The following is a 22953-nucleotide window of genomic DNA, read 5'->3' as shown; positions in this document are numbered from 1 at the left end:
TAGTAAAAAATAAAATCATACCTCACAATATATGTAAGCAATCATACCTCATAATATATGAGCAATGGGTAAAATTTTAGACTTTCATTTATCTTCAAAAATAAAAAAAATATGAATGAAGATCACAGTGTCCAGAACAAATGAGTTATCAGCAATAAGTGTAAATATCTTTTAAAAGTGTGAACATATGTTTTTATTTTCATTAATATAAAAAATTAATTATAAATATGTCTAGCCTCAGTTTCATAAATAAGGTAGCACTGAATATTTGTGAGGTTTGTGAAAAAAAAAAAGTGCCCTCTCATGGGGTATTTGAAATAATCTGACTATAATTGCAATGTGGATCTCACTATAAATTTAAGTAGTAAAAATTATAAGTCCTCTAAATATTAAAACAATGTATTTGCATATAGTATGTGTTGAGGTATATGGGTTTCTAAGTAGTAATGAAAGTGATTTGTAGACAGATACTTTAAAACAATATAGTTAAATTTTTACAGTTAGATTATCTGTGGCTCTTTATATATTTTCCTTGTCCAATTCACTAAATTGTCAACACTGATCATGTGTGACATCTAACATGAATATGTATTGTCAGCTGTAGCATTTTTCAATGTTGTAGCCTTCAAATAATATTCAATTTTATTACAATTATAAGGGGGCATCTGACAAAGAAAATCTCAGTACAAATAGGTGATGACAGATTGTTAGAGACCTATTTAGTCCATTTATTTATTTTACTTATATATAGCTATGCCTAATATTTAGCATACATGTAGAAAAGGAATTTTATAAATTATATTTTAAATAAATAACTTGTGGCTGTATAGGTAATATTGATGTTGGCCCAAGAAAATGCCTATTTCCAGGGAGATATCCTGTGTAGAAGGATTGCTTCAGAATAAAAATGTAATTAGAATAAGGACTTGTATCCCTCGTTTCCAAGTAAATCTTTGAGGTTTGAATAGAGTTGGCATTTGATAAAGGAAACATGGATTCTGGCAGACATTATTAGCCATGCTTCTGAAATTTAGGAAAGAGACCACCCGAAGTTTTTACTTGTCTCAGTGGTCTGAACATTTATTTTTTCCTACTCAAATTCTCTGTGTATTGGAAAGTCAGATTCTCCCATTCATTCAATTAATTATTTGGTTTTCTTTGAAATAAACCAAACTCTCTTCTGGATCTAGTTTATCATCCAGTCAATTCTTTCAATTTCTCAGTCTGATTTCTACATCAATTACCCCCGCCTTTAACCAAGGAACCAAGCGCTCCTGTCTGGAAGTGTATAGAAGAAAATCCCCAAGCAACAGATGCAAATGGCTGTTATTATACCTGGATAATAATAGTGCTCGTGAAAGTCATGAGTAAACCACTCAATTACAATCAGAGTTGTTTTTCTTTGGTTGTTGTTAAAAATTATAAACTAGAACCTTAACGTTTCCAAACTCAACCTAAACTATACTTCTTGACTTTGTATTTTCTTCCCTATAAGTTATAGGACATTTGAAATTATTTGACCTGATTTTTGAGGTCTCCTATAATTTTCTAGTCAAATGGTATAATTTCTGCTAAACCTCAATTAAAAATAAAAAGGGAGTAGAGAAGAAAGTATACTAATCTAGTTGTTAGGCTATCTAATTACTTTCTTTAGTTTTGCCACCAAGCAATCCTCTGCAAGTGATTTTCTCTATCCCTTTCTTTAAAGGAATACTTGTAATTCAATTGATTTATATAAGATATAAGAATAAATTTATATATGAGCAGGTAGTTACATAAACAAAATTGTATATCTTAGATTAGAGTTATAATACATATACCTATCTGTATGTATGTATATATGTATACACCTTAAATACAATTGACCAGAAAATATTTAACAAGAAAAAAAACTCCTTTCTGTAATTTTATGTATTAACCAAGGAATTGTATTCTATAAGCAGAATGCTATCTTTTATGAATATAATTTAATAATAATTCTGATTAAGGAGTTATCAGTTATCAACAGGTAATGGTCAGTATTTTTAAAGATGTTAAAATAACAGGACAGTTTTAAAAAGGAAATTGATGGACCCTATCCTTTTTAAACTGTTAAATGCCTGACTTGAAACTTTCATTTCAGTTGGAACTGAGTCATGAGAAAAGAATAATTAGGTGTTCCACACAGCTGATAAGGAATGAATTTGCAAAGTGTAAATAGAAGGTAGACTCACATTCAGCCCACATTTTCCCCCAGTGCAAAGCAGATCCCTCAAACAAGCAACCTCCCCCCAGGAATGACTCCATCCACACACTTCATGTTTTCAGCTGCCACAGTGCTCAATGTAACTGACATAATTTTCTGACACTCTATTTACTGCTGGATGAAGTGGCCATTTAAGTCTGTATAAATCAAACAGTTTGGACAAAGCTGGCAGTATTTATAATGTCAGGATGAGCAGATGTTTCAAATTTGCCCTCATTTCCATATATATTCTGTTTGAACATGCCCTTGCCTATGTAAATGAAGGAGGCATTCGACTCTACTATTACTTTAAATTCATTTCTATTCGAGTAATTGGACTGAAGATTTTAAATGGTTGTAATTTGCACAGTAGCATTTCAGGAGCTTTTGACTTAAATTAAAGTAATTTTAGGGCCTGCCTACACTAGGAGGTCCTTGTGTGTATGATTAAAGTCCATTCACCTTTAAACAACTTTGAATGAGGAAAAATAATATTTATTCAGACAAATTTCAAGTATACTTTAATGTAAAGGGTCAAATTGTAGGCTCCAGGGTATTTTTTTAATATGGTGGTTAATCTTACAAGGTCAGGTAATAAAAACCTCTTCAAAACAACTCTATTTTACTCTATAAATATGCACATAATTTAACTTCAATTGAATTAAAGATATGAATTTGTAGATTATGCACTATAATACATAATGAGTCATATAAAATAAAGGTGTCACTTGGGATATCAGTAAATTGTCTCGATTAAGACAATAATAGCATGCCTTTGATTTGTATAATTTATTTCATCTCCTTTAGAACCTCCAAATTTTGTTGTGAAACCCCGTGACCAAGTTGTTGCCTTGGGGCGAACTGTAACTTTTCAGTGTGAAGCAACCGGAAATCCTCAACCAGCTATTTTTTGGAGGAGAGAGGGGAGTCAGGTATGACATTATTAAATGTGTTTGTCAGCTAAAATGAGAGTCAAGATATAAAAGAAAACAAATAACATAGGGCTTCATTATATATTTATCACTTTTAAATAGCCAAGAAATATTTGAGCACTTATAAGTTTCAGCAATAAGAGAGAAGATAAAATTAACTCCATTGTTTTCTCAGCAATTTATGTGTGTAGGGTGGAATGTAAAATAGCAAGCACTTGTGTCTTTGGGTGAGTGGGTGAGTGGGTGGGTGGGTGGATAGTTGGTTGGCTGGTTGGCTGGTTGGTTGGCTGGTTGGCTGGTTGGTTAGCAGGTTGTCGGTCAGTCAGTCCGTCGTTGATAGGTAGGTAGGTTGATTGGTTGGTTGGCAGGTTGGTTGGTTGGTAGGTAGGTTGGCAGGTTGGCAGGTTGGCTCGTTGGTTGGTTGGTTGGTTGGTTGGTTGGTTGGTTGGTTGGTTGGTTGGCAGGTTGGCTGGTTGGTTGGTTGGTTGGTTGGTTGGTTGGTTGGCAGGTTGGCTGGTTGGTTGGTTGGTTGGTTGGTTGGTTGGTTGGTTGGTTGATTGGTTTGGGCCAAACCCAGCAGTTCTCCCAGACTGTTTCTATGCAAGAAGTTGCTTTCAGGGTACCATGTCATACCTGGGATTGAACCCACTGCCCTGCATGCATGGCTGCACTCAGCCCAAAGTAACTTTTATTAGAAAGTACATTTACTCAGAGAAATGTAGAGGAGATAATACAGAATATGAATTTAAGATAGAACAAGGGCTTCTCCAGATTTGGGGAAAAAAAAAAACACAGAGAGGAGAGAAAAAAACTAGGTGTTCAGAAAATACCCTACCTAAACATTTTGTAAACTAGGAATTTGTATGCACATTGAAACTAGAAACTAGAATATTAAGACCCATATTTTCATAAATTCTAATATCTCTGTTGGACTTTGACTTAATGAAAAGATGATTAAAGCAATTTAATTTTTTCAATAACAAAATTTGCTTTGTTTTAAAATATCTTTTTATATCTAGATTCTTGTCCTCCTAAATACAGTATATAATTTTTACCTGTTTTAGATATTTAAAAAATGTTCTTTCATTTTAATATAAGCATTTCAGACCTGTATTTGAACAAAATCCTAAGGGATTTTGCTTTTAATTGGCTCAGCTAAATAACATATAGATTATTTCTAAATTATACTCAAAATCCTTTGAAGGAAGATACTAATTTGATTATGGTATCTAATCCTTTCTTATCTAGTTTCATCGGACTTCAAATGTATTTACTTAGGCCTTAAACCACTATATTTGCTTAATTTATATAAGAAAATCTGTGTGCAACAATATAAATAGTAAACCCATGAAACTCTGAAAAGTTCTTCAGAGTAATTTGTAAATGATTTCTTAATATACTGAAATTTTTCTGTAAGTTATTAGCTCTGGTTAAAATTTTGAAATTATTCAACTTTTGGTATGGTTTTATGGTAGAACTAACTTTTCCCTAAGTTTATTTAAAGGAATTAATAAATGATGTATTTAACAAAAAAAATAAATTTTTAAAAAAGTAACTTTGGGGGGGCCGGAGAGATAGCACAGCGGTGTTTGCCTTGCAAGCAGCTGACCCAGGACCTAAGGTGGTTGGTTCGAATCCTGCCACCCCGTATGGTCCCCGAGCCTGCCAGGAGCTATTTCTGAGCAGATAGCCAGGATTAACCCCTGAGCACCGCCAAAAACCTTAAAAAAAAAAAAGGCAACTATTTTGGTTACAGGAAAATTGTTGATATTCTTCATTTAATAAAATATGTAATATATCATTTTCATGAAATATGTATTTTCTCTGACAAGTGAAAATTTTATATGCCAGAATATCATCATCTCTTTCCCCTGACTTTTTAAGATATATTTCTAAAGTAATAAAACATCTAATTCTTAAATTCAGCACTTGAAATTCAAAATAATCTACAAGCTCTCCAGTTAGTAGGAGAAACAAGTAGTGATTAATTTGATAGCTGTTACTGTGATTTAATAATAAATATTTAACAGAAATGCTAGTAATAATGTAAAGATAATATCCTTGGAACTGAGAGATAACACAGAGGGTGAGGCACTGGCTTTGGAAATTGTTGATTTAGATTTGATTCTCCAGGACCATACAAAGCCCTGCATTCCCCCCAAGAAAATTGCTGAGCACAAAATGATGCCTGAGCTAGGAGTAAGCATGGAGCACCTTTTGACGTGCCCCTTGAAATTATTTTCTAGAATGTTCTTAAATGTTAATTTTGTATACATATATAAAACATCATAGTGTTAATAATCCTAATAATCACATATATCTGTAACTGCAAGACTTTCTGACTTTATTTTGGGCAAGTTATAAAATATATACATTTGTGTATGTGTTTAATAAAAGAATAGCTTGTATATATTCCTGTGGTATCAGTAGTTATGTTTATTTAACTATCAATGCATACATACTAAAATATTGGAGCGGAGCTATTAACTAATTTTTATTCTTCTATCTCAATTTCTGGATTCTAGAATCTGCTTTTCTCCTATCAGCCACCACAGTCATCCAGCCGCTTCTCAGTCTCTCAGACTGGGGACCTCACTATTACTAACGTCCAGCGATCTGATGTTGGCTATTATATTTGCCAGACTTTAAATGTTGCTGGGAGTATCATCACCAAGGCATATTTGGAAGTCACTGATGGTAAAGTACACCATTTCATTTTAAAATGTTGAAATTGAGCTTAAAATCTAAAAGAAGTACCAGAGCAAATTAATCTTTCTACTATGTTCTACCATTTTTTTAAAATATAGTTTTCTGTTATTCCCTTGCCTTTATTGAGGTCTGTGATTTAACAATACTGTTAATGATAATTTCACTCATATATAGTTCCACCTCTAAATCCACCACTAAATAGTCCACTTTTCTCCACCAAATGACAAGAACCCCTCCAGCCCTTTCATTGTGCTCCCGACCTGGGTGTGTGTGTGTGTGTGTGTGTGTGTGTGTGTGTGTGTTAAATTCACTTCTACGTGTGTGTGTGTGTGTGAGTGAGGTAAATTCACTTCTACCGATCTACTTCATTGTTCTACTAATCATTTTCTATTTGTCCCTCTTTTATAGATTGATTTCACTCAGTATGATACCCTCTATTTCCATTTTCCTACTTTTGGGGGTGTTTCACACCCAGTTGAGATCAGGGGTTACTCCTGACTCTGCATTTAAGAATTAATACAGGCAGTACACAGGGGACCATCTGGGATGCTAGAAAATTGAGCTCAGGTTGGTCATGTGAATGGCAAGAACCTTACCTGCTGTGCTATCTCTTCAGCCATTTCCAACTGTCTTTCCTCCGCATTAATTTTTATTTATTTTTATATATTTTACATACATAACATTTATTTTTATGTGAAGCTGAAAAGGAGGCTAACACAGGAAGTTAATTATAATTTATTTTCTTATTTTAAGTTGTCTGTACCATAAATTCTAGCGTCAATTCACATGTATAATAGAATTATACATGGACAATTTTATGCTATATTACTGTACATAGGGATAGTTCTGTTTGACAAAATTTGGCAAAAAATTGCTTTATAAATTTTATTGTAAATTCCCATTTTTCCCTTCCTTCAAGTTAAAGAAGATGAATTGTTCATAAATCCTACACCTACCTCATGATAATGAACTCTTTTTTTCTAGTAATGTGACTTTGTTCTCTTTATCAACTCCCTTACACACAATCAATCATTGTCAGATATATTATGAAGCATAGCACTAGAGAAGATCTCTAAACCATATGGTGTAGTAGTCATAATTTAAGAATATTAAGAATAATTTAGGAAGAATAAAAGATTACTCTGTGTAAGTGATATAAGTAAAATAACAGCAGATTATAAAAATAACAAATAGATTTAAATAAAGTAAACTATTGTTGCCTGAAGAATTAATCAATGCAATTCCCAGTCAGCTCAAGATATAGATAGGATATTACTAGGATCCTACGTGATGTCTCTGTGTATACTTTTTGAATCAATAAGTGTCTCTTTGCTATTCTTCTTAAATATTTTTATTTGGATGATGCAGCTAAATGAAATCATATAGTTGATTATGTTTTGTCTATGGCACTTTATGTTCTAAATAATGTCAATGGAAGCCATGCATATGTATATATAAACAGTAATTCTTTTTGCTAATGTGTTGCATTTTATTGTAAAAGTAGATCACAATTATGCTTTCTTCTACTATCAATGGATTGTTTTCATTTAGGTTCATAGTTAATGAAATTTTATGTTTCTGTACTTAGCAACCAAGTGCTAAGTACAAATGTCTATGTCCTTTTTAATTCTCTGAACAATGCCTAATAGTTTTCAGGTATCAGTCTTATACATATTTTTACAAATTAATACCTATAATACTTGTTAATTATTAGTATGGTTATATATTATTGTGTTTATATTTTCATTATTAAAATATTTTAGTCAAATACCTTAACATTCAACTGTCCTTAATGTATCAGCCCTATATCTAACAGTTTTGCTAAAAACACTATTATTCTTTATTTCTAAGTATAGGTTGATTACTTTGAAGTTTCCTTTAAAAATGTTTTTGGGGCCGGCGCAGTGGCACTAGAGGTAAGGTGTCTGCCTTGCCAGCACTAGCCTAGGACAGACCGTGGTTAGATCCCCCGGCATCCCATATGGTACCCCAAGCCAGGAGTGACTTTTGAGCTCATAGCAAGGAGTAACTCCTGAGCGTTACCAGGTGTGGCCCAAAAACCAAAAAAAAAAAAATGTTTGTTACATTTTTATTTTATTTTATTTATGTTTTCTTTCTTTCCAATATTTATTCCTTTTATTTATTTTACCTGCCTGTACTATGAGTTCTACATAGTGAGAATATTAGATAATAGTATGTACATTTCTTTTTCTTTTTTGGTTTTTGGGTCACACCCGGCAGTGCTCAGGGGTTACTCCTGGCTGTCTGCTTAGAAATACTCCTGGCAGGTACGGGGGACCATATTTGGGACACCGGGATTTGAACCAACCACCAATCCTGGATTGGCTGCTTGCAAGGCAAACACCGCTGTGCTATCTCTCTGGGCCCAATTTCTTAAGAGCTCTAACTTCATGGAAAATGCACTTAGTTTTTGTCATAAAATGTACTTTATATTAGGAATTAGTATATAGTCTTTTGGGAAAAAAAATCTAGGGAAAACTAATAATTTAATGCTATTTTATTTTCTCAGGTAGTTGTGATAAATCTATAATTTAATGTCCTTAAAGTTCATGATATGACCCCTTCAGAAAACCCTAATTTTATTGTTCATTATGTTTGTTCTTTTAAGACTTCTCATGCAGTTTCTAATGTCTAAAACTATTACTTTCATTAAGAAGCATTTTCTAACTGTTCAAATATGAATACTGTTGCTACTATCCATTCCATGTGTATACACATTGTTTTGCCTTTTTTGTGTGTGTGTGTGTGTGTGTGGTTTTTGGGTCACACCCGGCAGTGCTCAGGGGAAACTCCTGGCTCCCTGCTCAGGAATTGCTCCTGGCATGCAAGGGGGACCATATGGGAAGCCAGATTCGAACTGATGACCTTCTGCATGAAAGGCAAACGCCTTACTTCCATGCTATCTCTCCAGCCCCGTGTATGCACATTGTATCCTATAACTTTTTTCTTCTATATTTAGTTTCTAAATTGATCATTATGTTAAGGAAGAAGATTTGTGTTTGTTTAATTATATAAGCCATATCCACCTTAAGTTTTTCAAGTGGGAAATTCTCAATAGTCTTTTTATTTAATGAGTGAAAGAAACAAGGAAAGACAAAGTGAGCATCTAGCTCTTTATTAAGTAATAATTCAACAATTGTATGATCATATTCAGATTCTTACTTCCATCTCTTTATGATATTTTATGTGAAATATATGCATTTTATATGTAGTAAGTACCATGTATATATGAATTCGTGGAAAAAAATCTATAATATAATACTTTTAGTAGCTTATATCATAACTAATAATTGAAGACAAAACTTATCTATAAATTATTTATAAAAATTATCTATAACGATAATTATAAATTTACTAAATTTACTTGTACTACATTACTATGTTAGTGGAAACAGATCAAGCAAGTCTACTTTTGCTATACACACAGACATTGTAAATTTGTTTGGGATTGTTTCTAAATTTATTTCTATCACTAAAGGTTTCACTTGCATTCTCTGAGAATATTTTCTATTGGTGGAATTGTAATTTTGTTATTCTTTAAATTTATTTTGGCGCTAAGCTCTAGCATCTTCTTCATAGACTATAATCATTGTGAGTGCTGACAATATCTATCTATTACCAATAGAGATTAAGAGGATGACTGGTAGGCACAGTTCTTTCTGTAAGCTATTTGAATTTAGCCTCTTGCCTTTACATATTAGCAATTAGATCAACAATCAAGGTCAAGAGAATGAATTATAGAAACACAGAGAGTGGTGCAGCAGCAATCTTTGAATGTAAGCTGTATTTATACTAGTGTTCTTCAACCTATTTCCACCTGAGGACTGGCACCATCTATATACCAATCCACAGACCAGTGATTATAATTACTGTGGTAAACAACTAGTTTCAAACATTTCTACTTTTGTAAAGTGCCCCCATCCCCAGACTGATTTATATCAGCAACTTTACCATCACTATTACCACTATACAGAAATACTTATTAACAAAAAAGTACAGTTATTCGATGTTTATGTGGCAGGCAGTATGCTAAAAACTTTTGACATGTCAACAGAGTCAAATCTGATGGAATATCATATTACAGATGGGAGAAATGGAGCCCTAAAAGAGAAGGATTTTGTCTCAGTTTTTTTTTTGTTTTGTTTTTTTTTGGTTTTTGGGCCACACCCGGCAGTGCTCAGGGGTTACTCCTGGCTGTCTGCTCAGAAATAGCTCCTGGCAGGCACGGAGGACCATATGGGACACCAGAATTCGAACCAACCACCTTTGGTCCTGGATCAGCTGCTTGCAAGGCAAACGCCGCTGTACTATCTCTCCGGGCCCTGTCTCAGTTTGTTAACTAGATCATTAGTAGCAGAAGTGAGTTTTAAAACATAAACCAACATTAATATAGTAAAACTATATAAATTATATAAAACTATTTAAATTAAATTGTATAAAATTGTACATCTAATTGTGGATCATACTATCCTCTCAGGTGCTTAGTAACTTTATGAAACTAACAACTACTGTGATCTATAGTATAAAATTGTAGTATTTCCAGAGCTATATCTTTGGAACTTTAACGTGTCTGTTTTTATGCACTATAGTATTTGTAGTTCTCTTTTATATATTTTATAAATTTTATATTTATATATAATATATATTTATATATTTTATATGTTATTGCCTGATAACTCTAATAATTCCTATGTAAAAGAATAAACCCTTGATTTGAGGTTTGTCTAAGATTGTTTTTCTATACTTCATTCAAATCCTTGACAGAGACAAATTGTTTTATTTTTTCTCACTAAAATTATTTTAATAAACTCTTATTTCTAATTACATGCATTTTTGCAGAAAGAAAAAGCACTGGTCTCACAATTCATCTTTTTCTGGAATCTTTGTACTTAGTGAAACACTGGTGTATCTATTATTCCGTGTAAATAGTCAGTGAGATGGTTGAAATAACTTATCTTATTTTTAATTAAAAAAACAGATCTAGAAAATATAAGGAATTTCCATAAAGTCACAAGGCAGATGGTGAAGTTATTACTGGGATCCACATTTTGGGGACTTTGTTTTTGTTGACTATTTACTGTCAACCAATAAGTAAGAAATGATAGAGAAAATATCATCTTTGTGCTGTATTGAGTTAGTCTGGGTAGTATAGAGGCTGCATAGGATGATACATTAAAGAACTATAAAGATATAAAATACTGAATAAATTCCTGCCACTGCATTGCTTCTAAATTGAGCAAATCTACCAAATGGAAACCATTCTGTTACTGGAATTAATTATAATGAGTTATAGAGAGGCACTGTTACTAATTTAATTAATGTCTGGAAATAAATATTCATTTATTATTCTAATCAAGGGAACACAGGTGGTAGAGACTTATAAAATCCAAATGTAATAAGACACATTCATTTTTTTTCATACTTGCCAGTAGGGACCACTAATTTGATTTTTCCCAATCTCAACAGATAATGTAAGGAAGATTAACAATTCTAAGGCATCATTGGCATACATTTTCATGCATAAAATATCTGAAATAGTCCTGCCAAGTTTCAAACATCAGATATTCAATTCACCCCATTGGAATTAGAAAATTCCATATCAGTAACCAAGGATGAAAGAGAATTGGAAGGGCAAAGTAGAAAAGCACAGTTGCTGATTTTATTTCTTTGCTTTTTTATTTTTTATAGAGTGAAACTAAAAACCTAATAATTACTGAATGAAAAATGAGGAACAAATTGAAATGTGACTTCAGCTTGTGAAGATCTGTGGCTCATATGACTTTGAACATGACACATTCAGCTTTTAGTGCTTCCGATTTCTAGTCACTCTGGCAACCAATTTTCTTTAATCAGGCATCTTCTTGAAATTGTCTTGCGTATTTGTGATCTAAAATAATCTACCTTTCGAATTTCTTTAAATTCCAAAATTAACTTTTTAATCCACACTCACTTTGAAAACCATCTATTTGGATTCTTATTCAAATGAATTAGAGCATGGATTGAAAAGCATTTCTCCGGGCAGGCGAGGTGGCGCTAGAGGTGTCTGCCTTGCAAGCGCTAGCCATGGAAAGATCGTGACCGCGGTTCGATCCCCCGGTGTCCCATATGGTCCCCCCATGCCAGGGGCAATTTCTGAGCCCTTAGCCAGGAGTAACCCCTGAGCATCAAATGCGTGTGGCCTGAAAAACAAAAAAACAAAAAAAAAGAAAAAAAAAGAAAAGCATTTCTCCAAGGCAAGATTTTGTTAGATTCACAACAATTGTCTTAAAGGTTTTCTCTAAAATATTTATTCATTATCTGAGATAGTTTTTAATTTTTAGCATAGTAACAGAATATTTATATTTTATTAAATGATCCTCCATTATTACATTCTATGGCACATCAAAATTAGTAAGGTATTAATTCAAGCAGCATGGAACTCAAACAAAAGATGAATAAGATGACAGAACAAGCAAAATTAGGTTGCTACATTAGAATATGAAAATCTGATTATTTACCAAATTAGGAGATGAATCTTATTTTAAATATCTTAAATGATTAGGGTAGTTGTTTGCTTTATATGCATCTGTCCTGTTCAATTCCTAACAATATATGGTTCCTCAACTTCCATATATGGTTTTTCCAATGTCACCCATATGTGATCTCTCACCCAAAGTCCTGAGAACAACTGACTATGGTAAAAAAAAATTTTTTAGTGTGTGTAGGACACTTATTTCCATCCACATCTTTGGCTTTGATTTGATTCAGCATCACAAATGGCCCCCTGAATAATATGAAGTATGATTTCTGAACACCACCAACTATGTCCAATCCAAAATAAAGAACAACCAAAATAATTTGTAATTTAGATAACATTGTTTGTGATTTTGATATTCAAAGTTAGTGTACACTTGCACCATCACCAAAGTTATTAAGATCCTTCATCATGTCTTGCCTACATTTTTGTGCCCCTTTTCTCCACTATTTGGTATTCTTCCATGTAAAATGTATTTATTCGCCCATATAATTGTATTTAGTTGTAGTCATCTTCTTACAATAAAGTAGGATATATTACTTTAGATTCACTAAAGTTGGAATTGGGGAGGAGGGTTTGGTCACACCTGGCAACGCTAGGGGTACCTTAGGCTCTGTGCTCAAAAATCACCCCTGGCAGGCTCAGGGTCCATATGGGATGCCAGGAATCAAACCTGGGTTCGTCCTTGGCTAGCTACATTTGAGGCAAAGGCCCTACCACTGTGCTATTGCTCCGGCCCCAGGAATTTTTTCATTATTGATTTTCTTTATAGGAAGAATTGCTAGATATCATAAATCCATTCATGTCAGTATATTAATTATTTATAAAGTCTGAAGTACATTTTGAACCTAAAATTGTCAGGCATGCTGGTATGATATTATCTTTTTCTGCTGGACATAAAACAGTTTGAAATATCAAGTATGTGAATTGGGTTCACTTGCTATATTATCTCTCAGATGTTTCAGTGGGTACTTTGTCGATTATGTTTTGATTCCACATTTCATAATTTAAGAAGTACATAATTTACTTCTCACCACTTTTCGCTACTTCATAAGCAGCAGTCTTATTTAGCGCACCCCCCCCCCCCTTTCTAAATTAAATGCATCTCTTGAAAATGCAGTTAAGTTCAACCAGTAGCTGATCATCTGTAAGGAGTCTGTGGGATCTCATTTTAATATTCTGAGTAAGTGCATCATATAAATGCATTCTGAATAATGCATGTCTCCTACTTTAATTAGTTGTTTAATTAGTTTGTTTCAAAGCCTAAAGCGAGTTCTGTTGCTTGGATGATTAGAAAAGTGCTTCCAGTTGCAGAAATCCTTTTCCTGTTATATGTCTCCTGGCAGTGATTGCAGACCGGCCTCCCCCTGTCATTCGACAAGGTCCTGTGAATCAGACTGTTGCAGTGGATGGGACATTAGTGCTCAGCTGTGTGGCCACAGGCAGTCCGCTGCCCACAATTCTGTGGAGAAAGGATGGAGTCCTCGTTTCCACCCAAGATTCTCGAATCAAACAGCTGGAGACAGGAGTGCTGCAGATTCGATATGCTAAGGTAACTTGGAATGACATCTGGACTTTCCATTTTGTTTCCTTTTCTGTGTGTCTCTGGCAACTAGACTGGATCTTCTAAATTTTATAATCAATGAAATGCCAAATAATGGTATTAATATAGTCTTAATTTGAAGTATTGTATTTTTTAAAACCTTCTACTGTGTCTGTTTAAAGGTGATTTCACTCCTGATTTATCCCATGGCAAAACATTTAAAGTTTCCTAGAGAGGTAGAAAATGAAAACAATTTTAAAATCTACTTAAAATTCGAAGGGAAATTTTGGAAGGAAAGTAAATACCTTCCAACTAGTGGAGTGATGCATGCAGTCCATAAAATAGTTGTCAAAGATTTTTTCTAAGGTCATTTTACATTCAGTGTACTTAAGGAGATCTTTGACTGTGAATATTTGATTCAGCATTTTGTAATTACAGAATATGCTACATGTAAACAAGATATATAAAGAAATGTACATACTGAGTGTACATTTTAATTCAGAATTTAAATGATGAAAAGCCCACAGGTTTGTCGGAACAATTTAGGGATTTACCTGCTCAGAACGTCCCATCCCATGCCTGTTCTTTCAGGACTGTGTTTTTTTTGTTTTGACTTCTCATTTTCTTTTTAGGTCAAGATCAGACAAGCTTATGAGGCATATGAAAGAATGGCCTTGACAACAATAAACATAAATTTTAATTGCCTTTATTGCTGTTGTGGGTGATTTTCTTTGGCATTTTGGAGTGGTGTGGTAGTTAATTTTATGTCACCAGAGTTAATAAGTTGTACTTCTTTGTGACAAAGATTAAAATTGCAATTACTGGAGCAAGATAATAATATTCTTGCCTATTAAACATTACTTGAAGATTGCTATCACCTTAAGCATAGGTATATGGTTCATTATGTTGCTGCTAATACTAAGGTGAAACTTGTAATACATGGTGTTTTGGTTTTATTTTTCTGGTAATCACCTCTAAGGTGTAGAGAGCATTCATTCTAACTGGAGTTTGACTTCATACTTATGTAACTTACCTAACTTAAGGGTAAAACAATCAAATGGGAAGGGCTATCAAGGAGGAAATACTTCAAACATTGTTTTCTTTTAAATATAAATAATATCTGGGACTTAAGAGATAATAGAAAGGATAAGGTGCTTGCCTTGCAAATGACTGTCTTTCATGTGATCCCCAGAACTGCAAATTGCTGGATAGTCCCCCAAAATAGTCTCCTCTCTTTCTCTTCATATATGATGCATTCACATATTTATTAACCTAGTAAAATACTAATACCAAGGCTAATTTTTGACAATCTTATTATGTAACATACTAAAGTCATAAACATAAAGATAAATTTAACAATAAATAATAAACCATTTGAATATGAATGTGAAGTTGTGTATCTTGTCCATTGTTCATAATAATAAAATCGTGATAAAACTTATATAACTAAATTACTTTATTATATTCTGTAAGTGCAGTTATTTATATCCTTTGGTCCCATACAAAGCAAAACCTGATTTTTCACTGTGAACTCTTGGTTGTTTTAAACATGTCGTTTTATTTTCTGTTTGCTCAGCTGGGTGATACCGGTCGGTATACCTGCATTGCATCAACTCCCAGTGGTGAAGCAACCTGGAGTGCATATATTGAAGTTCAAGGTAACTTAGTACTTTTTTATCTTAAAATAATCTGCAAGAGTATCTTCAAGGGTTGGAGAAATAATACCCTCTTAGTCCCATTCCTGTCACCATAAATGATTTACAAGCATGGCCAAGAATATGCCTAGAGTACAAAGCTAGGAGTAATCCCTGAGCACATACTGTCAGGTAATTCCATCTACCACAAACCCCAAAATAGAAAACATTTCAAATTTAGTTTGCTTAGTGATCAAAAAATGAAGTTACTACCCTGTTGTCTCATTTATAAGTGTTCATTGGCAAATACCTAATCATGTTGCTTTTGGTTCTACTTCTTTATAGAATTTGGAGTTCCAGTTCAGCCTCCAAGACCCACTGACCCAAATTTGATACCTAGTGCACCCTCTAAACCTGAAGTAACAGATGTGAGCAGAAATACAGTAACATTATCATGGCAACCAAATTTGAATTCAGGTGCAACTCCAACATCTTACGTTATTGAAGCCTTCAGGTAGAGTGAAGATCATCTTTCTTGGTGGTTCATTTTTTCCCCCTCCCTTATCATTAAACACTCAGGTTCTAACTTGTGTTTCTATCCTTAGCCATGCATCTGGTAGCAGCTGGCAGACCGTAGCAGAGAATGTGAAAACAGAAACATTTGCCATTAAAGGACTCAAACCAAATGCAATTTACCTTTTCCTTGTAAGAGCAGCTAATGCATATGGAATTAGTGATCCAAGCCAAATATCAGACCCAGTGAAAACACAAGGTAAGTATTCATTTACTTAATAACCTTGTGATACCTTCTTATTCTTAGATGATATAACTTTGCAGGTAAATCATTTGCAGTACATTCTAGGACTGTAGATTTATCATAGTGTCCAGGTTGCTGGATTAGTTTTTAAGACACAAACATGGTATCTAAAAGCAGTATGATTTCCTTGAATTAAAACATGAATACACATAAATTTAGAATCAGGATCATATAATGATGGCATTTAAAGTTGAGTAGACTTTATTTATGTTAAAATTTGTATTCATAACCTTTTGGATGAGTTTTGAAAAATACAACCCTAATACAATCTGGAAACCATGAAAATGTAAGAGATTTTTAGAAGATAATCTTGAATTTGCTCTTAAATCTCTCAGCTCAGTCATCCTCCTACAAATTTTATAGCATGAAAAAAGTCCTGCTTTAAGTCTGTACATTGCTGGCCTATTTTTCATTGTCAATTTTTTGATTCAGGATATAGTAAATGAAAATCATATGGATATTGGTGAAAGCTATGTAGAGAAACAGATAAGAGGAAAATGGAACATGTTAGAAATGCTTATAAAACATAAAAAATAAAAATTTTTCTTGAACCAGTCTTACTCATTAAAACTTTTGTTTATTTTTCAACAAATTGTGATCTCCCCCTTTAAGTTGCTGCCTATCATATGATTTTAAAAAGAATAAAATACAAAGGTTTATAAAAAGGAAAAAGAAAAAGGGTTGATTTAACATTTACCTTTATGGAATATAGTGTTACTGCACATATTATACCTTCACATTATATTAATAAAGAAAAACTCAGACTGGTGAGAAAAGGCACTTAACCAAAGTGCTAATGAGTTCCAATGTCTATATCTTAATTTTTACTTTCCAAAAGTACTTGTTAAGTGCATTACAATTTATCATATAAAAGCAAATGGACTGAAAGATTTCAGCTACTTCTTTCTAGGTTTAGGAGACAGTCTACTAGCCCTCTTCTGTCTATTTTTTCTCCATTCAGTTTATACATGATCTTTTAGGAGATAATTTTTGTTTCAGAATCCACAGAGAACGCAAACCACGTTGCAGGACATGCCCATTTCTGTTTCTTGCTATATGAAAGCAACACACCCAAATGCCAATATTTGCAATGATGAGTCACCTCACCAGAGCGCTCATATTCTTGGAGCCTGCCTTGGAGCCGTTTGAGGTTTTCAATATTAGACACGCATTTTTTTTCTAAAGGAATGCAGAAATGATGACAGCTGTGAAAGGAAGTTCAACTTTTGTCCTCGAATACAGTGGTCTCTGAGTAAAAATCTTTGATTGACAGAGCTCAACACTCTGTCTTAGGCTCATAATTCTCCCTGTGTAATATATATGCTCATTTGCAAGTGACGAGGCAGTTCACTTTTTATCTGAAAATTCAGTCCCTCAAATTTTTAATCAATTTACCTTGCTTGCTGCGTGAGTTGCCTGTGGGAGTAACCAAGTGAAATGAATCCATGTCATAAAAGAAGACTGAAAACACAGTGAAATAAAGGCAGTGTGTTGTGTGGGGGCTGAGGGCAGTGAAATAAAGGCATCAGTTTAAAATCAAAGAATCTTCCCCCCCTACTATGTAGGTAGCATAGCACTGAGCCTGCCCGGACTACAGTTTTCTTACCTATAAATGAGACTTGAGATATCAACCCTGTGGAATATATAGAGATTAAATTAATTAAAGGATATACACAACTAAAACTTTTTTTTTTTATTTTTACTTCATGAAGCTCTGTTAGTTGACTTGTTTTCTTTTATTCTCTGGGCTAAAGCAAATAAATAAAGTTGGATCCAGAGCAGTAATACAGCATGCAGGGTGCCTGTCTTGCATGCATTTGACCAGGTTCAGTTCCCCGCCCGCCCGCCATTATCTCATATTGTCCCCTGAGTGGTTCCCTGAGTGTTCCACCACAGTGATTCTTGAAGGCTATGAAGAAGAAAAAAGAAAGGGAGGGAGGGAGGAAGGGAGAGGAGGAAGGAAGGGAGGAAGGAAGGAAGGAAGGAAGGAAGGAAGGAAGGAAGGAAGGAAGGAAGGAAGGAAGGAAGGAAGGAAGGAAGGAAGGGAAGGGAAGGGAAGGAAGGAAGGAGGAAGGAAGGAAGGAAGGAAGGAAGGAAGGAAGGAAGGAAGGAAGGAAGGAAGGAAGGAAGGACAGGAAGGAAGAACAGGAAGGAAGTAAGGGAGGAAGGAAGGGAGGAAGGGAGGAAGGGAGGGTGGGTGGCAGTGAGGAAACAGAGTTTGACAGATCGGGGACTTAGGCCCGCACTGTCAAGATTAAGAGCAATGGAGTCAATATAGAACTCTGGTGCTAGAATTTCAGCTTTCAGGACTGTATATAGAAGGATAGACGGCTTGGAGTAGGCGTCAATGAAAATCCGAAAGCATGCAATGGGGCTGTGGGGAAGCAAGCTGACTTTCATGTTTGAAGTCAATTAAAACACCTCTCTGAGCCAATTAACTAATGTCTTTGCCAAAAGAACAAATGCAATCTTTGTTGGCATTAGCAGAATTAAAGCTGAATCAGGTGATCTACCCTTCGTTCCTCTGAACTGGTCAGGTTAGATGATAAACTAAGAAACATATTTTTTAGCATGTTTGAGCAGTTTTAGTGATACTTAATACAAAAAGGAAGCTGAGGATCTTGAAAAGTTTAATCAGCCCCCCTCCCATAGACCCTTTAATAAAGTTAGGATTGGGTTAGTATTTCTTCCTTAACATTTTAAGAGACTATGGGAGTAAAGAAAAAATATACTCATTCTAAATTGAGTCCAATTTAATAACAAAATTAAAAAGACCAGTATGTGGAAGTCACATGAAAACTTACTTAATTCTATACATCTTGCACTGCTTTAAAAACACTGAGAAACCTAACTGAGGGTTAGGCAGATATTAGCCATTGCAAAAGCCTGTTTTAAAAAAAAATCTAATTAGTGGGTACATATTTCTAAGCAGTAAAGGAAAGTACCCAGGAGTAGAGGGAATTCAGACAAGACTTGTTGGAACTTGATTCATAAGGGAACAGGCATCATTTCTATAGGCCTCCTTGTAACTTGAATATAAAAATCTCCCAAATGAGATTCTGCTGAGATTCTGAGCCCAAAGTTAAAGAAAGCAGCATTGACAGCAGGGCACAGCACTGATACTAGCATAGCCACCTGGCCCCTTTTCTGCCCTAACCTTTCTTTCCACTGTGGCAAGCTTTCTAGTTAATATCCAAGTACTGGTAGAACTTTACAAAATAAAAGCATCCAACCTCATCAAAGAATGGGAAAAAGATGAACAGAAAATTCCTCAAAGGTTAAACCTAAAAACCCCAAAAGGCATACATTGAATCTTATCACACAGGAATTAGACTATGTTTCCCACTCAACATAATATTTTCCTAACTGAAACCCAACTGCAAACATATTTGTAATCATGTGCTTAAATAAAGATATAAAAATATATATGCTTCCATGGGGTAAGAACGATAGCACAATGATAGGGTATTTGCTTTGTACAAGGCCAACACAGGACGGACCCGGTTCGAATCCCGGCATCCCATATGGTCCCCCAAGCCCGCCAGGAACAACTTCTGAGCGCAGAGCCAAGAGTAATCCCTGAGTGCCTCTGGGTGTTGTCCCCAAAAAATATGCTTCCCAAAGACAAAACTGGGGAATTAAAGGAAGGTGAAATGCAAACTGGCAAGCAGGGATGGAGGTGGGCATTGCTAGGATGTATTGGCATTTCTACTGTTACCCCCATTCTTTACCCATGTGCTCTATTCATTCAGTATTCTTGAGCATCTCCCAAACTTTTTAATTTTGTCTTTTTTGTTGGTATTTGTTTGGGGGACATATACAGAAGGGCTTAGTATTTACACTTGGCTCTGTGCTCAGGAATCAAACCTCTCAGGGTTCAGGGAACCATATGTGATGCCAAGGATGGAATCTGGGGCTGTTATCTACATGGCAAGTGTCCATATCTCTTCTGTCCTCTCCCCTCCTTACTACAAAGAATACATACACAAACACATAAGCTAAAGAAAATAGAAGACCTGTTCTTATAATTAATAAAGTACAGATAAATAATCTTTCTTCAGAGATTATATACAGAAATTTCTCATGTATTGGAGAAGCCAAGACAAAATCTTACCTGGAGTTTTCTTCAAGGGAAGCTTGGAAGTTCGGAATGAACCAGTTACTTGGCAGGACCTTTTATCAAGGAAGAGAACAAGAACAGTAAATGGACTGATTCTTACACTGTTCACTCTTATGTTATGAAAAATATTGCTTTCCACTTTTTGTTCTTATGGAAAATTTCTTGGAATTAATATTATAAGTTTCTAAAATATCATATTAATGGGCTGGAGTGGTGGAGCAGTGGTAAGGAGTTTGCCTTGCATGCGGCTGACCCAGGATGGACCTGGCGTCCCATGTAGTCCCCCAAGCCAAGAGCAATTTCTGAGTGCAGAGCCAGAGATAACTCCTGAGTGTCACCAGATGTGGCCAAAAACCAATAAAAAAAAAAGTGTCAAGAGAAGCTAGGACTTTTCATGAAGGAGCTGAGTGGAAAGTTTAACTCAAAATAAGGCAATAGAAAGCCAGACTCTGGTACATACTTTGCATGCAGGAGACCTGGGTTAGAAACCCAGGACCTCTGCGAGTAACCGGCCAACATCCAATTATGAGTATTTTAAAAAGAAAAATAATGATGGTTTTGCATCACTATCATAGTCATCATCTAAAATGGTTCAATAGGGACAGAAATAATATAGCAAGTGGGTAGGGTGCTTGCCTTGCATGCAGCTGACCTGGATTCAATCCTCAACACTCCATATGATTCCCCAAGCTAGCAGGAGTTATCATTGAGTGCAGAGCTAGTAGTAAGCTCTGAGTACCTCTAGGTTTGGCCCCAAAGCAAATGAAATAGAAACAGCAAACTAAAAGGATCAATGTTTTTGAGGATAGTTTATAATAATAGGTTGGAGCTTCCAGATAACAAAGCATATTTAGATGGTGACATATCTGTGTGCTATTCGTACACTAATTCATTTGAATTTCACCTATGTACATGAAGCTCCTAGCAATATGTAGCTAGTGCTATGTTTGTTATTTTGGACCTACAAAGATTGACCTTGTCCCTGCCTGGAAACAAAAAAAGATTGTGCATACCTTACAAATTGCACTCCCCTCAGCCATCCTCTGCAAAACAACTGTCCTTTGGTATTGCTATCTAAAACAGCTGATAATGATGAGCTTAAGAAATCTCCACAAGATTCCTCCAAAAACTGGAAATCAAGCTCCCCTACGACCCAGCTATACCACTCCTAGGAATATACCCTAGAACACAAAAATACAATACAATACAATACAATACAAAAATCCCTTCCTTACACCTATATTCATTGCAGCACTATTTACCATAGCAAGACTCTGGAAACAGCCAAGATACCCTTTAACAGATGAATGGCTAAAGAAACTGTGGTACATATACACAATGGAATATTATGCAGCTAACAGGAGACATGAAGTCATGAAATTTTCCTATACATGGATGTACATGGAATCTATTATGCTGAGTGAAATAAGTCAGAGACAGAGAAAGACACAGAATGGTCTCACTCATTTATGGGTTTTAAGAAAAATGAAAGACATTCTTGCAATAATAATTTTCAGACACAAAGGAGTGGAGGGCTGGAAGTTACAGCTCACCTCATGAAGCTCACCACAAACAGGGATGAGTTTAGTTAGAGAAATAACTACATTGTGAACTATCCTAACAATGAGAATGCATGAGGGAAATAGAAAGCCTGTCTAGAGTACAGGCGGGGGTAGGGTGGGGAGAAGGGAGATTTGGGACATAGGAGATGGGAACGTTGCACTGGTGATGGGTGGTGGTCTTTACATTGCTGAAACCTAAACACAATCATGTATGTAATCAAGTTGTTTAAATAAAATATATATTAAAAAAAAAAGAAATCTCCACAGTGTTACATGTTTAGAAGTTACTGAACTGGGAGTGCAGATGCAATTCCAAGGACTGCAGTCTGACCCTCCAGACAGAAGGTAGCTGAGGTTAATAATCAGGGCAGGAGGGAAAGAAGCCTGGGACAGAAGGAAGACAAAAGCTCCTTCATCGACAGGCAGGTAGCCTGAGGGGCCACAATTGGCTGATGACATTTGTAAGAAAGAATCAAGTTTGAGAAGCTAAAGAGATCTCAGCTGTTTTTCTCATTTTGCTTATTCATAAGCTTACCTTGCAGACTAAGTCTATATACACAGTCACGGGTATTACGTCTAAGTTCTGGATCATCTTGATCTGTCATCTCCCATTTCCCTGCCTCTGGTGGGCTGCTTCAGACCAAATCATTTAAATATTCTTGTGATTTTAAAGACATTCCATCATTCAGTATTGTGTTCCTCTTGTTTAAAAGAGAGAACGTGGTCAAGAATATTTGTGCGTAGATCCTGTAGCAAAGCCTGTGTCTGTAGAAGCAGGCAGCAGTTTGTGGGCTGGTGTCAAAGGATTCTTGCCCTATGACAGCTAATCTATGACAGCTATGCCTATTCAGCTAACCTGCATCCATATGGTCCCCCT

At 35.0% G+C, this 22953-nt stretch overlaps 1 protein-coding gene across 1 annotated transcript in view; it reads left to right on the top strand.

Annotated features, from left to right (window-relative positions):
* ROBO1 (roundabout guidance receptor 1) overlaps window positions 1-22953 on the top strand; it is a 945902-nt gene that overhangs the window by 859352 nt on the left and 63597 nt on the right. The window contains 6 exon segments of the mRNA XM_049785492.1: window positions 3032-3156; window positions 5682-5853; window positions 13747-13952; window positions 15520-15601; window positions 15923-16091; window positions 16183-16349. Of these exon segments, the coding sequence (XP_049641449.1) occupies window positions 3032-3156; window positions 5682-5853; window positions 13747-13952; window positions 15520-15601; window positions 15923-16091; window positions 16183-16349 (921 nt within the window).

This window comes from Suncus etruscus, chromosome 13, assembly GCF_024139225.1.
Source record: "Suncus etruscus isolate mSunEtr1 chromosome 13, mSunEtr1.pri.cur, whole genome shotgun sequence".
NCBI classification, from domain to species: Eukaryota; Metazoa; Chordata; class Mammalia; order Eulipotyphla; family Soricidae; genus Suncus; species Suncus etruscus.
Note: the sequence above shows the minus strand (reverse complement) of the source record. Positions and strands in the feature narration are given on the sequence as shown.